This window comes from Eleutherodactylus coqui, chromosome 2 (assembly GCF_035609145.1).
Source record: "Eleutherodactylus coqui strain aEleCoq1 chromosome 2, aEleCoq1.hap1, whole genome shotgun sequence".
Lineage (NCBI taxonomy): Eukaryota > Metazoa > Chordata > Amphibia > Anura > Eleutherodactylidae > Eleutherodactylus > Eleutherodactylus coqui.
Window position 1 is genome coordinate 116,376,173 of NC_089838.1, and position 19,212 is coordinate 116,395,384.

The window sequence follows — 19,212 nt, forward strand, 5'->3', positions numbered from 1 at the left end:
ATACTGGATTCGAGACTTCGGACAAAAATGTCAGACAAAACTTTTCCTGGCCAAAACAGAGCAGCATGCTGTGCTACTCGGTCTAGACTTCTGTGCCAGATCTCAAATGGGGCCTCCCAATGCAAATCTCAAAGTAGCCTTATAGTGTTAAATTGGTCAGGTATAATGTTTACTTTACAAATTTTTATTTTCTTTCAGCTGAAGCAAAACCTAATTAGATCTCAGTTTTCCTGCACATATAAAGATGAAGCTGTAACCCAAAGCAAACCATCTGCCTTCCCTAGTATGAGTCAGGTTCCAACCTGTATTCACCCAGCACCAAAGATTGTTCCAGTGATCTGCTATGATGATGATGATGCACCAACCGGTAATTGCTTATGTAGCCGTAACCCACTGTCCTTGTGTTTTTATAGTTTTTACACCCCCCCCCCCTCAACGGGTTAGATTTTCAGGATTTCCTTAGTATTTCACATGTGATGTCATTAAGGCAGTTTTCCACACAGTTTAGTTTAAACAGTAGTTGCTAAAATAACTTTGGTGTTCAGCAGATATCGTTGTTAACCCTTTCCAATCCAATTTGTATCCTGGTTTTCCTAGGGGTCTTACTCTTTTTCTGCCATTATACAACCACGCTTATATGCTGGCTAAAGCCAGTACTGCATAAGTTGACACGTTCGATAGGCCCCAACAGCAGAGAGGCTGGCAATATACAGTAAGAGAACCCCGATGGACGTCTTCCAACATCGGAGCTGTACAGCCTTAAATCATGAGGTCTTTAGATGTCAGACAGTGGATTGGAAAGGGATAACGTCTATAGCATGCATTTTCTTGAATATATTTATACGTAGTAGCTGGAAATCCTGCATCCATATTGAGGTTTTGGAATGGGGGTTTTTCTAGAGCACTTTGCTTCAAACATTGAGTGGTAAAGCTTCTGTTCTTTTCTTTTCTTTATTGTTAAAAATGGGACAGGAAAGTTTATATGTTTAAAGGAGTTTTCCTAGACTTTACAATTGATGACCTCGGGATAGGTCATCAAGACTCGATTGAACAGAGTCGTAAACTGACAGCTCTGTCTGTAGTGCAGCGAGCTGGTTTCAAGTCAATAGGACCTGCATTGGCAATACCATCCTGGGCTACTGCTCTATAGACAAGCTGTCTACTTCCAGCTCTGGGCGCAGTGACAACTGTCCCGGTGAACTGGCCATTGGCTGGGATCCTGAGCTCCCGACTCCTACTGATCAACCGAGGATAGGTCGTCAATAGTAAAGTCCTGGGAAACCCTTTTAATATGACAAGTGAAAAGCTTCGCTGTTTTTAAAAGACTTTGTTTTATTTTAGGTGATGCGTCAAAAGGGAAAAATGCATTACGCATACGTTCAGCAAATGGAGACGTCCAAGTTGGGAAAGCAAAGTCTATAAAGGACCCCATACGAAAAAGTACAAAACGAAAGCAGTCGGGCAATAGTGAAAATCCATCTATGCTTGAGAATGAACCCCCACCAAAGAAGACCTTGCCATCAACTAAACCAAAGGAAAAGGCAACCACGGCTAGAAGTAGCAGTAAATCTGCAGCCGTAAAACAGATAGTTGGTCAAGCTAAGCTTACAAGCTTTTTCCGTGTATGATTTCAGTTTAATCATTCCAAGTTCTAGAATTTGTACAGAATTTCCTTTTGGCATTGTCAGTACATAAGCCAATGTTGGTCATTGTTATTTATTTGCGTTGTTTAATTTTTTTAGATTTTTGTATTTTATTTGATTTTAGTAAACGGACAACATGTTGACATTGCAGAGTTTTTTCTTTTATTTACATTAATAAACTATGCAAAATTATTTTTTGTTTCTGACGTTCCCGCAGACTTGCGTTTTTTGTTTCACAGGCACTCGGAATTATTCAGGTGACCTCCACTTGAGAAATCTTCAGTATGTCAGATCTGCCAGCACGGTCGATAGACTCTTCCCAGCATACATCGGAGCACTAGAAATAACAGATTACTCAGTGGTTTCATTTTCTTTCTTTACAGACAAGGTATGATATAGCGTGTCAAAAATATCGGATTCCTGCAGTCAGATCCCACGATACCAAGAACACAGGGACTATTCTTGAAAAGGCCACCTCCATGTGGGATAAATACTGAAGCAGGCATTGAGAGTGAGCGACACTCCAGTTGAAACTGTGAATTGCTGAATCCCCACCCTCCCCGATCAATAGGGATTGAAACGATGGGATCACATATTCTTGAGTCAAATAAATATACGATTAATTTATTTTTGTTAAAGATCACTTTTAGGGCGCATTCGGACGACCGTATATCGGCCCGGTAGTCACTCCGGCTGATATACGGCGTCTTTCTCAGCAAGGGGAGGAGGCTGGAAGAGCCGGGAGCAGTGCTCTGAGCTCCCGCCCCCTCTTTGCCTTCTCTCTGTCTCTCTGCACTATTTGCAATGAGAGGAGGCGGGGTTAAGTTCCGGGAATTAGCTCCGCCCCGTCCCGACTCTCCTTATTGAAAATAGTGCAGGGGGGTGGAGAGGGGGCGGGAGCTCAGTGCACTGCTCCTGTCTCTTGTCTCTTCCAGCCTCCTCCCCCTGCAAAGAGGGACGCTGTATATCGGCCGGCGTGAATACGCGGCCGATATACGGTCGTCCGAATGCGCCCTAAAAGTGATCTTTAACAAAAATAAATTAATGGTATATTTATTTGACTCAAGAATATGTGATCCTAGCTTACCCGTCGCACGTTGCTGCGAAGACAGACATACATACATTCGTTTTTATATATCTAGATAACAACCAATCACCACACAGCTTTCATGTTACCTCAGTGGTATAATATATAACAACCAATTGCAGCGCAGCTTACATGTTACCTCAGCTTTATAATATATAACACCCAATCACAGTGGAGCTTTCATGTTACCTCAGCAGTATAATATATAACAACCAATCACAGCGCAGCTTTCATGTTACCTCAGCAGTATAATATATAACAACCAATCACAGCGCAGCTTTCATGTTACCTCAGCAGTATAATATATAACAACCAATCACAGCGCAGCTTTCATGTTACCTCAGCAGTAAGAGAAATAACAACCAATAACAGCGCAACTTTCATTTTACCCCAGCGGTATAATATATAGCAACCAATCACAGCACAGCTTTCATGTAACCTCAGTAGTATAAGAAGTAGCAACCAATCACAGCACAGCTTTCATGTTGCCTCAGCAGTATAATATATAGCAACTAATCACAGCACAGCTTACATATTACCTCAGCAGTATAAGAAATAGCAACCAATCACAGCACAGCTTTCATTTTACCTCAGCATTCTCAATATCCAGCAATTGTCTTGCGAAACGTTCGGCGGATGCATAATTTTGTAGTTGAACATGCTTGCTCGTAATGCCTTTTGCTTTCGTGCTTGAGATGGAAATCAAACGATCTTTGTCTGGGGGCATAACTGTCGACGATGCTCGCACGCATGCCACCTATTGTAGGATAGGTGTACTATGCCAGTAATCTTCCCAGGAGTGTACTCAACAACTTCCCAAAGTTTCACGGTGATTAGATGAATGGTGTAGTAATGCATAAAGGACAGACAGACATACATTCATTTTTATATATATATAGATGACATCGGGAAGTGAGAGAATTAGATTCCGTATGTAAAATTTGGATGCTAATTCTTTTGCGCTTAGAATTGAATAATCAAGTTGGGACCCATTAGCTTTTCCTATATATGACATAATCAATGCCCGTGCCAAATTTCAAGTTTCTATGACATTGGGAAGTGAGAGAATTAGATTCCGTATGTAAAATTTGGACGCTAATTCTTTTGCGCATAGAATTGAATAATCGAGTTGGGACCCATTACCTTGTCCTATTTATGACCTAGTCAATGCTCGTGCCAAATGTCATGTTTCTACGACATCGGGAAGTGAGAGAATTAGAGGCAATGATGGAAATCAAACGATCTACGTGGGGGGTCATAACCGTCGACGACGCTCGTGCACGCGCCATTTATCATAGAATATTTGTACTATGCCTATAATCTTCCCGGGAGTGTGCTCAACAACTTCCCAAAGTTTCATGGTGATGAATGGTGTAGTAATGGTGACAGACAGACAGACACACAGACAGACATACAGACCTACATTCAATTTTTATATATATATATATATATATATATATATATATATATATATATATTTGGCATTGCAGCAGTCATACTGACCTGCAGAATAAGGCTAAAATATCAAATATCCTTTCAAAGTGAACCGCATACAAAAAAAAAGCACAGCTTTGCCTGTGTTTGAGTCATGTTGCACACTAGGGCCACATGTGAAATATTTCTGCAAACTCCTACTGTGTAACTGCAGTATAGCTATAATAACCCTTTAATGTGTGTGAACATTACAAGACAGCACAGATTTTAATCCTCAACGTGAATAATGGTTTCTAGTCAGTGACTGCAAGCAGAAGTTTTGAGAACCATGAGGATTTATAACACAGGATATTTTTTAAAAATTGTAGAACTCTATATTACAAAATCATTGATAAGATCTGTTAAAGAGAACCTGTCTCAACATTCATGCTGCCCAAACTACGGGTAGCCTACATTTGCTGCATTTCAAAAATCTGCTCAGAACGGTGCTGGGGCTACATTCACACACAGTTGAAAAAAATCTACAATGAGAACTTGCATGTGTTTTTGACAATTTATTTGTGCGATTTCACTCCTTATACTAAAATAAATTAAAATCCATTGTCAATTTTTCAGAAAGAGAATGCTACGGATTTGAGAATCCAGAACATGACTCAAATCCACACTGGCATTTTTTTTTGCTATTAGTGAATAGGGTTAGTAAACCCCATTCAGTAACAGTGTACTATAGTTGCAGAATTTTTTTTGTGTGCAACGGCCTCTTTATGCCCAGATTGCTTAGACTGATAGGTCTCCCCCTGTTTGTTTTGAAGGGAAAGACCAGAAAGTCTAGGCAATCTGGGTGGGAGAGCCTGAAACCAAAGCCCTTTACAAGAAGAGTTTCACAATAAAACGCAAGACTTCACTGTATGTGCCTGACTCAACTTCATGATGCCTGTGATTCAGACAACATAACCCTGGTGACCGCGTCTCTTCAAAGGTGTCTTTTTTTTTTTTTTTTTTTTAGTCCAAATTTATGATTTTAAAATAAAAAAATACTTGATTTAAAACATGCAGCACTAGTTGTTTCCGAGGATTGTTCAAAATAAAATGCGCTGTGTGTGTAAATAAGGAATAGCACTGTTTCTGATCATTATATAAATTTTATCCTGCAGTTTTTTTTTTGTTTTTTTTAAAGTGGTTTTGCCGTCTGCAGGCTCAATCTCTATTTCTCGGTGCTCACTGAGCTGGAGTGGGGAGGCTAGCTGCTGTGACATTAAGAGTACGTTGAAGAAAGAGAAGATCCTGCTTCCCTATTACTCTGTTACATACATAAGCAGCCTGGGAGTCATTATGGAGAAGTATTGAGAAGTGTATCTATGATTCTAACAGGAGAAAGACCGTAACACACTCCCTATTAGCTGCAGCAGCATGTCTGTCTGTGTGTCTCTGCTTCTCTCTTACACTACTCTTGCTTGCTCTTCCCCTGTCCATAGACTTCTTTAGGCATCTGATTGCTCAGTAGGCTTACAGTCTACCTTGCCTCTCAAGATGATTCATCACTAAACTCACTTTGAGTAAACCGTTTAGGGGCAGAGGAGTAAAGGAGCCTGATAAGTGGAGAAGGAAGAATTTTCCTCTAATACAATATATATTGCAAAGTTTATATTCACTTGTACTATTTATTTATGCAAAGTTTGTGGAAAGTACATTGACCATTTAATACTTACTATCAAAATCTCTTCTCCCGATTGGAAACTTTGCTGCATTTTCTTCTTCCCCAATATCTCTTCTTTCATGTGTTAGTTCAACATTCTCATCTCCATACTCGGAAGTTTTGGATAAGCTTTTAAGTGTTGAAAATGGAATTTCTTTACCACCAACATTTAATGGGAGAACATGAGGGCTGAAGTAAGTGTTTTCGGATCCTGCGCTCTGCAGATGGACAAGTTTTGTTAAATTAGTTGACATGGAGTAATAGAAAAATGTTAGTAGAAATCTGTAAAGGACCAGGCAAGATAAACCTAGCTTTACATCTTGTGGTATTAAAGCAATACCCTGTTTCCCTGAAATTAAGACATAGCATGATTTTCCAGAATTTTTGAGGATGCAAAATGATTTTTCAGGCTTTTTGAGGATGCTTGAAATAAACAGTTAATTAAAAAAAAAGACAATTTAAATAGTGTCCAGGCAGCTATACATATAAAAAAGTTAAACCTTTTCGAACAAAAATTAATATAAGACACTGTCTTATTTTCGGGGAAACACAATACTCTTGACTGTTATGCCTCATGTACGCTATCCTATTCCATTACAGTAAATGAAATATATACTGTTTGTTTACCTTTATGCTTCGTTCCACCTCTCCTTCATCCATAGGGTATTGGTCCTGCGGGTTAGTGGAGGATTTGTATATCGTGTCTCCATTCCTTAATGCTTTCCTTAGAGCAATTGTATCTAGTAAGACGTCATTCTCTGCTTTTCGAATAGATTTTGACAAGGAAAACAGGAAGCCTTGGGATAGAATGGATAAAGATATTATGAGTGGATAGCCTAAGCTAATCATTCTTACCATTCTTTTGCAAGGTCTGTGACAGATGTAAAAAAAAATATCTTTCTGATAATGATGTAGCAAGGGTTCTTGCTTTTTATATATACTCAACATTGTAATTAGCATTTGAATAAAAGACTTGTCTTAATGATTTTTTTTTTAAAGGACTACTTTTGGTCAATCTATTATGTTACTGAATGGCTGGCAAAAGCACTCAAATAATTGATTTCCATCTTAATCCATCAAAGTGCATTGCCAATTCAAAAAGAGCTTCCTAACAGCAGGGTGCTATCTATTCAGTGAAAAGATATTTCACAATCGGATTAGTAAAGTCATACCTTGTTGCGTGTTTTTTTTTTTACTTTGTATGTATCATTCGCTAGATCAGTCTGATTAGACTCCTTGTCTGGAAAAGGGGCTAACAGCAGGAAAAAGCTATATGAAAAATGCACAGTTCCGATAAAGTAAAAGAAATTGTGTTCACAAGGTCACATGTTTCTACATGTGCCAAAGTTATATTATCAATCTAGAAGCCTGAAGTAGATCTTTAAAAAAATATCTGACACACTGAACTGATAACTCTTCTACTACACTTTTTTACTCCCCCAATCAGGATCTGGTCTTCACTGCATGGACCCCAGACCATTTTCCTTGAAGCCATCTCGGTGCTGTGGCTAGGTGGGATTGTTCTCGGCAAGAGAAACCTAGTAATCTTGTAGATATGATACCTTTTAATGGCTAACAAAAATACATGATGTTATAGTGAGCTTTCCAACCTCTCAGGGTCCTTCCTCAGGCATAGTGTTGTGGCTACAGACACAAACTTGCTAGGTTAACCGTAGCGTGGTACTAGAGGAGCAGGCAGAAACATGGTCAGATTACAAAACGGAGTTCAGCGCAGGTGGAATTCTTGAATAACAGTATGACGAGCCACGGGTTGGGTAAGGCAGTTATTATGGTCATGTACTGAAAGTATTGCTTTACCACCAAATTTGCCAGTTTAAAAATTTTGCACAATTGCTATAACTATGTATATACATATGGCCAGCATGAGCCTACTTTAAAAAACGGTTGTAGAGCTACCAAAAATTTAACTATGCAAGACAGCAGGTGGGCTGTTTGTTTTAAAAGCAATGTCATAAGTTTTACAAAAAGAAATTCTGCAAGGTGAACACAATACTCACACATGGGCCTACTCCAAGAAACCGCTGTAGAGCTACCAAAAATTTAGCAAGACAACAGGTATTCTGCTTGTTTTAAAAGCAATCTCATAAAGGTTTGCAAAGGACAAGTTCTACTAGGTGAACAGAATAGCCAAGCATGGTCCTTATCCAAGGAAAATTATAGCGCTACAGCTGTTTCTTGTGCTTTAGTAAATTTTCTGAGATGGAGCAGGAGGAGAGCTGCCACAGTTTCAACAGCACCCTGAGGGCAGAGTGTGCTCCACGCAGAAACATGAAAGCTGTAGCTCCATATTTCTATATTGCCATTTTTTATTTGGGGGTAAGTAGGAGGAAGAAACATGGTGGAATCAGGAGAAGGAGAGCAGCAGGTACAGCACCTTGACGACACAGTGTGGTCTTTAATATAAATCTATGCTCAGTCAAATGGGAGTGAAAATTGCCAACGTGCCAACTGATCAGTGGAATCTGCCATGGGGGTGCAGAAGTCAGGTGAAATCCATGCCTGGTTTATTTTTTATAAATGTCAGGTGATCTATATTGTCTATCAGTACTCACACCCCCAGCTGTGCTGAACACCCTTTCTGATATCACACTGGCAGTGGGGAAGGCAAGCATCTCTAAAACACGTTGTGCAACCTCTGGCCACTCGCCCAGCTTAGACACCAAGACGACAAAAGGGGCCAACGCCATGTGATGACTCACATTCCTCGGAGTCAGGCCTAAGTGTGTCCGCAAGATGGTTCCCCCATCCACATAGAAGAGCTAAAGTTAGTGATGGATGAAAGGAACATTGTGCAGCCTCTTCCCCTTCTTCTAGTCCTACATTATTCTCCTCTTCCTCCTCTATATTTCTCCCATAGGTGAAGAAATATGTTGCAGAAGACTCCCCTTTTTTTTGCCTCAAACTATTTTCGCTGCGATCTTGAGTAATGGTAAACTTGCCAGACAGTTGGGAGATTGATATCCCTTCTGTGACCACAACACATCATTGTCCCTGAGGCCCTGTATTGTCTATTCCAGCAGGCAGACAACAGGGATGTTCATACTGATCAGTGTGTTATCACGATCCTGATCTACAACCTCTCCACTACTGTCAAGTGACCGATTTCCATACAGCATCTGCTAATGGCGTGCACCATCTGGAACTCTGTGATCTCTCTCTGCTGTTGACTGAGCCTCTGCAACATATGCAAGATGGAATTCCACTTCGTAGGAATGTCACAGATGAGACGGTTGGGTGGTAGCCTAAACTGTTGCTGCACCTCCGCCAGACAAGAGGTGGCTTGGTGTGAATGCCAAAAGTGTGAGCACAGCTTCCTGGGTATTTACAGCACTGGATGTAAACTTGGGTAATTGTTTAAGAAGTGTTGAACTACCAGGTTCATCACATTGGCCAGGCAAGGTATGTGTCTGAGATTGCGATGGGCTGTCAGCAGATTGGCTGCATTGTTATACACAAACTTGCCTGGCTTCTAACTATTTGGGGTCAGCCACCGCTGTATGAAGGTCGGATTCTTTGACTATGTAGAGGGAGTTGAAAGGTGGTAGGAAAAGAAGGAGGGGGGTGAGGAGAGGGCCGACAAGGATGAATGTCTCAGAACTGTTGGGAGTAACATGAAACGTGGACCACCACTTTTGACTTCATGCCGCACCTGCAAGACACTGATCCAGTGTGTTGTTGAGGATATGTAATGGCCTTGGCCATGCTTGTTGGACAGTGCGTCTGTGGTCAGGTGTATCCTGTCAATGACTGCATTTATCAATGCCAGTGGTAAATTATCACTGATATGGTGGCAAAGAAAAGGTAGCTGGGCATCTGGTACTGTGAGTTAGCATGGAGCATCAAGTTGCAGAAGATGTCTGTGTCCCCTAGCTTGATGGGAATGTGGACACAGTTGTGCAATGCTTCCATTCAGGCTCTGTTTTCATGGTTGGTTGGGATAGGATGTTTTCGTGTTCCCACAGCTGGGAGATTAAGCACTGGCTGCAGACCTAGGACATACTGGAAAATGGGGTAAATGTCAATGCCTTTGAAGTACTAATGATGGTGGTGGCTTAACTTCCACTCTCCATTTCCCACTCCTGGCTCTGAAGCCTAATCGTCAATTCTAGGGGAGAGCCCTAAAGTAGGCTTACTACTGTCCTACCCAAAACTGCCTCTCTGTGCTCAGAGGCTACTGCATGAACAGAGAGGAAGATAGAGGAGAAGACAGCTTCTCATTGAAGCTGACTCTTTGCCCTCTGACCCAGGTACACCCTTCAAGGCAGCGGGGGGTGGGAGTTCATACATTGTGTTGAGGTTGTTTACATTCTTGGTCCATTTTAAGCGCTCATTGCAGATATTATAGAGGACCGCTCTTCTGTCATCATAGGCAGTCTCAAACAATGCCCAGGCTGCACAAGTCCTGTAAGCAGACCTAGCTATGGGCTTGATGCTGCTACGACTAGTAGTACACAAGGGTGGTGGCACTGCCCTTTTGTTTTTCTGCTGTACCCTACTTACTGCCTTGGCAAGCTGCTGCCCTGCAATTTCCACCTAGCTGCTATCATGACTTTTTCCCTGTCTGTCCATTTTGGGTCAAGTACCTCATCATCTTCCACCTCCTCTTCTTCTTTATCGTCCTTCTCCTCCTCAGTGAACTCTATACTACAGTGAGCACTGGGAGCTGGCACCTCTGTTTCCACATCCCCCTGAGTAAACATTGCTGGTGGAGGGCTGACTGCACACACTGACCCACCCTCACCTCCCTCTTCAGAGGAAAAGAATGGTTGAACAGCAATGCATTAAATGTCTTGATCTTCTCTTTCTGGTTGTTTGGACTGCCCAGTTGACACTGAATGATTAAACAGATACTCAGCTAAGTTCGACCCTGACCCCTTCCATTGCAAATAGTGGCGAGGGGCAGAAAGGGGGCGGGAGCTCAGTGCACTGCTCCCGTCCCGCCTCCTACCCCTACAGAGAGAGACAGCGTATATCGGCCGGGTGTGAAAACCCGGCTGATATATGGTTGTCGGAATAAGCCCTAAAATCCGCATCCTGGGGAGCCCATCTTTCAGGAGACAGACTCCTCTGCCTAAAGAATTAGTGAGTTACAGGCTCTTTAATATAAAAGCCGATATCTGAAAATCCTTCTCATTGAGATAATTTTTGAGAATGTTCCTTCTTTCCTCAAAATGTATTACAAAGTAACAGCATTTCATCAAACTAATTCACTTATTTGCCTTTTTTCCCCAAATTACCCGAAACAAAGAGTCTTTTAAAGGTCTTTGAAAGATCTGTTTTCAAGTCCCTTTGTGTGCAATTTCAAGGGCCATGGATAGAAGACTTTGATAATTGCCAAATTTTCCATCGTATTACTTCTCCTTGTATTGATACATTTTAATATTTATGAGCACATTAAGTAATCAGCAGAAGGGTGTTTTAAGAGTCCTTCCACCAAAACTAATTTAGTCATCTCTGTTATTATATAGGGGTTTTATTATTATTCTAAAATGGGTGTTTTTTAACCCTACCCACTCAGTGATGTATATATCTGACACGAATAATGACATGGCTTTCCAAAGTGGATATATGTGTTAAGGTGCATTAACCCTTTCCAATCCACTGTCTGACATCTAAAGACATTATAATTTAAGACTGTACAGCTCTGATGTTGGAAGACATCTGTCAGGGTTCTCTTACTGTATATTGCCAGCGTCTCTGCTGTCGGAGCCTATCCAACGTGTCACCTCATGCAGTACTGGCTTTAGCCAGCATATAGCGCTGTTGTATAACGGCAGAAAAAGAGTAAACCCCCTAGGAAAACCAGAATACAAATTGGATTGGAAAGGGTTAACATGAGAAAGTTTCTCGTCTGAGTGTTGTGTGCTGCAAGACACACAAAACCTGCACTGCAATAGACCCTATTGTCTTTAATCGGTCTATTTACATGTGCCAGATAGAAAAATCGTAGCATGTTATTTGTGGAAGTCTCACTGTGTGAGAAAACAAATCACATTGCACTCACATGTACATAACATTTTCATTCAAGTGGTTTTAATATTTTCTATTGAAAATGAGTGTGATTCTCATAGTGTGAAAATCGCATGTTCAGCTATGTAATTTTCTCACAAATCAGAAAACACTTGAGTGAAGATCACAATTTTAAAAGTGCGATACTGGTCCGAGTTTCTTGGACTTATATCATCTTCAACCATGTAAATGCACCATCAAGATGATCAGAGGCACAACTCTGATAGACACCTGCTCTCCTGAAAATGAAGAACCTCCCTCAGCCTCAAGTACTGTATTGCAATGGCTGAGTTTGATGGTTTTGCACAGACAATCTGGGTACCTAAGGCCAGATTCACATAAGCGTATGCAAATTTGCACATGCATGAGTGTTGCTTTTTTCGCAGAATGAACTATGCTTTTTTTGCATGCACATCAGTGTATTTTACTGCACTTTTTGTGCCCGCAAGGCATGTTCATTGGTGTGCGGCAAACAAAGATGCACTGATTTAAATGGCTAATTAGTCTAAGGAGTTCCAGATGTGTTCATTTTCCAATGGAATTACGTAGCATATCTTGTATCTCCAAGCACATTGGGTGCACATTTCCGTACCCCCATTGACTTTTATGGGGACCTTCAGTGCGCAAATGCGTAGGAATGTAGAACACACTGTGTTTTTTTGCGTGAGCGAAATGCGCAGGAAAAATACGCCCATTGTGTGTGTAAATTTTGCGTGCGCAAATACGTCTGTGAGCATCGGACCTATAGCTCCCTGATCTGTTCTATAACAGTGCCTTTTAGTAAATCAATTATTATTAGCTTTTACTTAGACCTTGTATAGATTCAAGATTATTTCAAATGTTTAATATTAACATATACATCCTATTCTCTGTATTGGTGATGACTATACTATCATCAAATAAAGGATTGCACTTAGTATGCATGCACTTCTCCTTGTGACCAGTTGCCTTCTTATTTTTCAATAGGCAAAAAGCAGCTATACATGTAATTCTGTTACTTTGGCACTAGGTGGCGATGGCACTTTAATTAAATTATTATTCCTGCAATTACCTGGGAGGGTAAAAAAGCTAAAGTGATTAAAATATGGTGGAAACTGTCTCCTATCTACTGTGTACTAGGGCTATGTGTTGTTGACTGTAGAGTCAAAGAGCACTTTAATATATCATAAGATATCATTTTTCTTTATTATATACTGTGAATGGCACAGACAGCAGCAAAATTACAGAACCCTATCCAATAGTAACATGCATAAGCAAACAAAACTGGCGCAAAATTCTGGTTTGGGTGTACTCACGCTGGCGACCATTTTACCTGTGATTTCCCTGCAATTTTCATGCATGTACAATTTGCATTTTTACAATAAAAATGTGTGATTTCCATCAGATTTACATTCATTTTTCATTAAAAAATTACATGAGGGTCTAATAACGAAATGCTTTCAAAAAAGATCACACTCACATGCATTGCATGTAAGAATGATTCATTCTTGGAACACTCTCATAGAAAAGAATGGGCAATTCTTAAACAAAAATCACAAACGGACATTTTTCAAGCTCGGGCCATTGCTCCATCTGAAAAAAAATCACTTGTGTGAATGAACCCATTCAAATGAATGGGTTCTGTTCCCGCGCAAATTCTGTCCACCTCGGAATCAGACAGAACTCACATGGGAACATTGCCTGTGTGAATACACCCTAAAAGGGTTACATTTACCAGCTTTTGTTATTGAATTAACATTGAGAATATAAAGCATAGCGTTGGCTATGTTCATATTAGGTATATTGCACCTTAAAAAACACAACAAATACAGTACACTATAAATTATAGGGTTTTACGCAACCCCATATATATTAGCTGAGAAAAACTTGCACAGACAGACAGTACAGTGATAACATGCACAGTGATGTCACAGTATAGACATAATGCACAAAGTGACATCACAGTACAGAAAATGTGCATAGTAATAACACAGCACAAAAATAATACACAGGATGTCACAGCACAGGAGTCATGCAAACAATGATGTCTGTAATGCGGACAATGTAAAATGCCCATTCTCACTACTCCGTCCTTGGGAATCACTGGATTGCATACTACGGTAGATGAGTAAAATGGGTATGATTGGTTAAGAGAGCAAGAGGAAGAAATAGAAGAACACATGACTGCAGAATTAAACTACACAAGTGGGGTACCACAAGGGTCAGCATTGGGCCCTATTGTTTTTAATATATTTATTAATGACCTGGTAGAAGGATTGTACGGTAAAATAGCAATATTTGCAGATGATACAAAACTATGTAGACTAATTAAAAAGAGAGAGGACAGAAAGTGGTTGCAAATGGATCTGGATAAGTGTAGGCAGGAGCGTAACTATAGGAGATGCAGGGGATGCGGTTGCACCCGGGCCCAGGACCCTTAGGGGCCCATAAGGCCTCTCTTCTCCATATAGGAAGCCCAGTACTATGCATAAAGCATTACAGTTGGGGGCCCTGTTACAGATTTTGCATGGGGCCCAGGGGCTTCAAGTTACGCCTCTGAGTGTAGGGTTCTGCACATGGGAAAGGAAATACATGTCACCATTACACGCTAAATGGGAAACCATTGGGAAACACTGACATGGAAAAAGACTTGGGGGTTTTAGTTACCTGTGAGTTTAATTGCAGTAACCAGTGTCAGGCAGCTGCTGCCAAGGCAAATAGGATCATGGGGTGCATCAAATGAGGTATAAAGGCACATGACACTGTGACTGTAACAAGGGGGCATCTTCTGCATCTAGAGAAAAGAAAGTTTCTACACAACATACAATGGGGCTATGCAAAGTCCCTTCCATCCATCACTGACCCCAACTATTCTCCATGGATGGTGGGACCAGCTACAGGACAGTCTTAGGCCTAACCCCGAGGAATGTAGGTAATCACACTCAGGCACTTTGAGGCATATGAGTGCTTTTACGCCGCAGTGCTTGCAGAAAGACCATTGCACAGTCCATCCAAACATCAGTTCATTACTTGGTGGCCACCCTCCTTGATCCCCGATACATGGGCAATGCGACAAATCTCATTTCGGCAGTGGAGATGGACTTAAAAATGCAGCACTATCAGGACAGACTGCTAAGTAGCTTGAGCACAGCATTTCCCCATAGCTGCAGGGATGCATCCACAATGGATTGGAACTCTATGGCTCATGGAAGCCACTGCAGCACCACCACCACCAGTGGCACGGGAAGTCTAACAGAGGTGTGCCATAGATTTTTCAGCCTATCACAGCTTGCAGAAAAAAACACAGGGTAGGACTGACAGTCACAAGCAGCACATATACATGATGGTCCGAAAGTATACTCACTTGAAGGTACTCAGACATAGCGTTGGCCCCTTTGACTTCTGGGTGTCTAAGCTGGATGAGTGGCTGAGCTTTCACAACCTGTTTTACAGGTGCTTGTCTGCCCTGCTGCCAGTGTGCTGTCAGAAAGGGTTTTGAGCATAGCTGAGGGTGTGATGACTGACAGACGCATCCGCCTGTCCACAGATAATGTGGATCGCCTGGCGTTTATAAAAATGAACCAAAGAAACTCCGCCATACCCTACACAAGGATGACTGCCTGAAAACTATATTCCCGGACCCTCCCCTCCTATGCTACAGGCAACCTCCAAATTTGAGGAACCTTATAATCAGGAGTGCATTGCCCACTGACACACAAAAAGGAACTTATCCCTGTAATGTAAAGTGCTGTAAGACCTGCTGACATATAATGACCGCGGACAGGATACAAATCCCCAACACACAGCAGGACTATAAGATTCCTGGGACATTCACATGTTCCACATCCGATGCTGTGTACCTGATCATGTACAGTAAATGTACTGTTAAGGAATTTTTTGTTAGAGAAACAGGACAAAAACTGAAAGCGAGGATGAGATCTCATCGCCATTCAATTAAACAGAGGAGGACAAAATTACCTGTGGCTGAGCACTGATCTAACCATGGATATGACACAGGAGATATAAGAGTTTTGATATTGAAGGGTGGTTTCAAGTTACAAAGCCATAGAAGAATTTGGGAATATAAATTTTGGGAATAAACTTTTGACACGGTCAATAGGAGGCTAAATCATTCACAAGGATTTATGGGTGAATGGGAGGTATGAGACATCTATAGCACAGATAAGACTGCTGGCCTCCCCCCACCCCCAACAAAAATTCAGGGACTATAAAACTTTCACTCCCTTATCAGGGTCTAGCTAAAGATGTTTGTGTATCTGTTACAGTATTCCTGGCCTGGCGACCCCCGAACAGTAATTCAAGGACCATAAAACTTTCACTCCCTTATCAGGGTCTAGTTAGAGATGTTTATGTACCTGTTGCAGTATTCCTGGCCTGGCGACCACCGAACATTAATTCAGGGACTATACAACTTTCACTCTCTTATTTCTGCCTGGTTAAAAATGTTTATGTCCCTGTTGCAGTATTCCTTTTAATGATCTGTTGCTTTTAAGGTACATTCACATGGGCGAGTTTCTCATACGAGTTCCATCCGATTTCTGTATGGATGGAACTCTTGTATGGTAATAACACATTACTTTCAATGTGTTTATTCAAATGTCCTATTTTGGGGTAATTGAAGATCCTATGGAATTATACTTGCATTCCATGTGATTTGCAAGTACATAGATGTGATGCATTTTTTTTTAAGCAAAAACACGTTGTGCTTGCATCCAAAATCGAAAGACTGCCTTCACACGGGCGTCAAAATCGTGCGACATTTATGCATTGTGAAACGCACAAATATGAACCCCTTTCAAAAGAATAGGGTCATACACATGAGTGATGTTTTCCTGTATGGCACCACGATGTGATGCTATGTTGTGCGTGCATTGCATTGCAGCGCCCATTGTTTTCAATGGGGCCGAAAGCAGCATCGCACCACGCGCTAGGTGCAAGCGATGTGAGGTCTCCCATTAAAAGCAATAGCAGAAACCCTGTGATCCTCCGCTGTGGCTGACAGCCGTGTCGGAGGTTGCCTTCGTCCCCGAATTGACGCAAGGCTGTTTTGCCATGAAAATGCCTCTCATCTATCAGGATTTCACCTGGCTGGCGAGTGCGATATGGGGGCGGGATTCACGGCCGCATACCGCGCTCGCCTGTGTGAGGTTAGCCTATGAGTATGATATTGTATCAATGCATCCTTAGGGCTAATTCAAACAGTTTTTTTCCAGAGCACAGGAATTTGAAAATTACCCTGGGAAGACAGGTGTCACCCGATCTTCCCTCCATGTAGTTAAACTACGTGCGGAATCGATAGGGCAGATCCTATCTTTTCCCGGCTGTGTACAAATCATGGCCTGGAAAAAGGGAGGGGAGGGGGGGAACGAAGCCACTGAAATCCCATAAAGATCAGTGGTTTTGTATTGTCCCATTATATGGCTGTGATTATTACGGCCGAATAAGGGGACAAACCCATGCTGGTCTGAATCCTCCCTCATGCGTATATATGTAGTCAGCTAAAACAGCTAGGTTTATTGAGCAAAGCCAAAGCATTGGTTTGGCTTTGTGTGCTAACATTTGGGTTTGGCCACAAAAGGGTAATGCACCAGTTTATTTTAAGTGTAAAGTGGAAATCCAAGTGACTAAAGTGGTCCAGAATAGGGTACGATTTATGGTTACTGTGATTAAGAAAATAATATGCTACATGTATAGTTGTTGCTTAGTTACAAGTTTGCAGAATACAAGATAGACATGTCACAAATATCAAAGTGAGCAAACATACCTCTGCTTTTAGCACAGACATGAGTCGGATGCAATACTCTGCAATGTGGTCTGTCGTCTGGATTCACACATGCAGTTTTTTAGTCTGTTTTTGAGCGAAACACAGAAGTGGATACAATATAGTGAAGAAGTCTCGGTCCTCACTTTATATTTTCTTTTTCCACTTTTGGAATCCATTCCTGGCTTTGGTTACAATAGAACTGCACCCAATAACATGGGTAAGCCTTAGGCCTCATGTATATAGCCATGGTTCTATGGTTCTGTACAACCTCAAAGTTGTACAGAGCTGTAATCCAAAATGCAAGCAAGTGCATGGGTCGCTGCTCTACCTCCTTATGCGTCGGATTTCTGATACAGAGTTATAAAGAGTTTTTTTTTCTTTTGGATTAGAAACAGTACCAGAGCAGAGTCAATGGAGGCAGACTCCACACAAGGACCTGTAGAGAGGCAACTGTAGAACCAATGGCAGCTCAGGAAAGGGAAAGATGAGTTTCTACAGTAGATGCAAGGTCCAGAGATGGCAGCTAGGAAAGTGCCAGTTATGGAACATAAGGGAAGGTACAGTGATAGCCCCACACAGAGAGAGAGCTTGGAGTTTTGACCCCAGAGGGGCAAAAGCAGTGATAAGGCTTACAACCTTCATCCTGGGAGAAATATATGAGAGACAGGCATTCTGATACTGCAGAAAGGGTTAACACCTATGAGTGTAGCAGGAACTAACACAAAAGGAAAGAATCCTGCCACACTCAGGGGGGAAGAGATAGCTTAGAAGAGCTGGACAGGCTGCAAGCCTGAGGTCCAATGTGGACCAGAGAGAGACAGCGAGAGATGCCGCATCAGGACTGGGAGCCTGAGGTCCTGTGCAGAGCAGTAGTGGGAACGATCACGCATCTGACGGAGGACGCCTTTCAAACACCCCGGGCGGGGTTAGTGACGGGACCCTGTAGATTTGTTTACCCTGAATTATGGACTTTGTGTTGCATGCTGTGCATGTATGTTTGCTGTGCTGATCTATAATAAATGCTGGCAGGTGCCAGTTTAAAAGAAATCACGACTCTGGAGCATTGTATACGTGTGGTGTCCATTCCGGCTGAAAGGCAAAAGAGGGTGATCTGCAGGCGAGTAAAGCCCTTTTTTTAACAGTTATTACTTATAACACCATTGTGCATTTGAATGCCTTATAGAGTATAGCTTACTACTATAAGAAGAAATGTTAATATTATATGCAAATTTGGCTTATTCTCTTTTTCCAGGCATTTCAATATTAGGGTTTATTCACACAGCCAATGCAAGTTGCGTCCGAGATCCTCACGTGTAACTTGCAACGTGTGCTCTCCAATGTGTGGGGCACCACACATTACATGTCCTATTCTTGAGACTCACACAAGAATAGGACATTCAGTGATTTTTCAAACTTGGACTTTGAGTCTGAGTGTGCATGAACTCATTCACATGAATGGGTTCTTTTCCCGTGTGAGTTCTGTCCATAGCGCAATTTGACGGACCTTCAGTGGGAATATCGCCCATGTCAATAAGCCTGCAAAGAGATTATCCCATGA

General features: G+C 41.6%; 2 protein-coding genes across 5 annotated transcripts in view; one reads left to right on the forward strand and one right to left on the reverse strand.

The window, feature by feature from the left end:
• The window catches only part of PARPBP (PARP1 binding protein), a 57,952-nt gene extending 56,117 nt beyond the window's left edge, over nucleotides 1–1,835 (forward strand). For all 4 annotated transcript variants that reach the window (XM_066591416.1, XM_066591418.1, XM_066591415.1 and 1 more), the window contains 2 exons: nucleotides 199–367; nucleotides 1,342–1,835. In XM_066591416.1, the coding sequence (XP_066447513.1) occupies nucleotides 199–367; nucleotides 1,342–1,628 (456 nt within the window). In that variant the 3' untranslated portion in view covers nucleotides 1,629–1,835. The remainder of the gene's footprint in view (nucleotides 1–198; nucleotides 368–1,341) is intronic.
• Nucleotides 1,778–6,718, reverse strand: PMCH (pro-melanin concentrating hormone). The gene is made up of 3 exons (XM_066591421.1): nucleotides 6,488–6,718; nucleotides 5,874–6,078; nucleotides 1,778–1,980 (listed from the first exon to the last, which is right to left on the reverse strand). Exons 1-3 carry the CDS (start codon nucleotides 6,716–6,718, stop codon nucleotides 1,931–1,933), a joined length of 486 nt encoding a protein of 161 aa, XP_066447518.1. The 3' UTR covers nucleotides 1,778–1,930.
• Nucleotides 6,719–19,212: the final 12,494 nt, after the last annotated feature.

Excerpts from the sequence above, each read along its gene's own strand:
- PMCH (XM_066591421.1), bottom strand. The coding sequence starts at position 6,718 with ATGGTAAGAATGATTAGCTTAGGCTATCCACTCATAATATCTTTATCC. Across the intron at positions 6,079-6,487 it reads AGGTGGAACGAAGCATAAAG|AGCGCAGGATCCGAAAACAC; the intron begins GTAAACAAACAG and ends GTCCATCTGCAG. Across the intron at positions 1,981-5,873 it reads CGGGAGAAGAGATTTTGATA|TGCTCCGATGTATGCTGGGA; the intron begins GTAAGTATTAAA and ends TGTTATTTCTAG.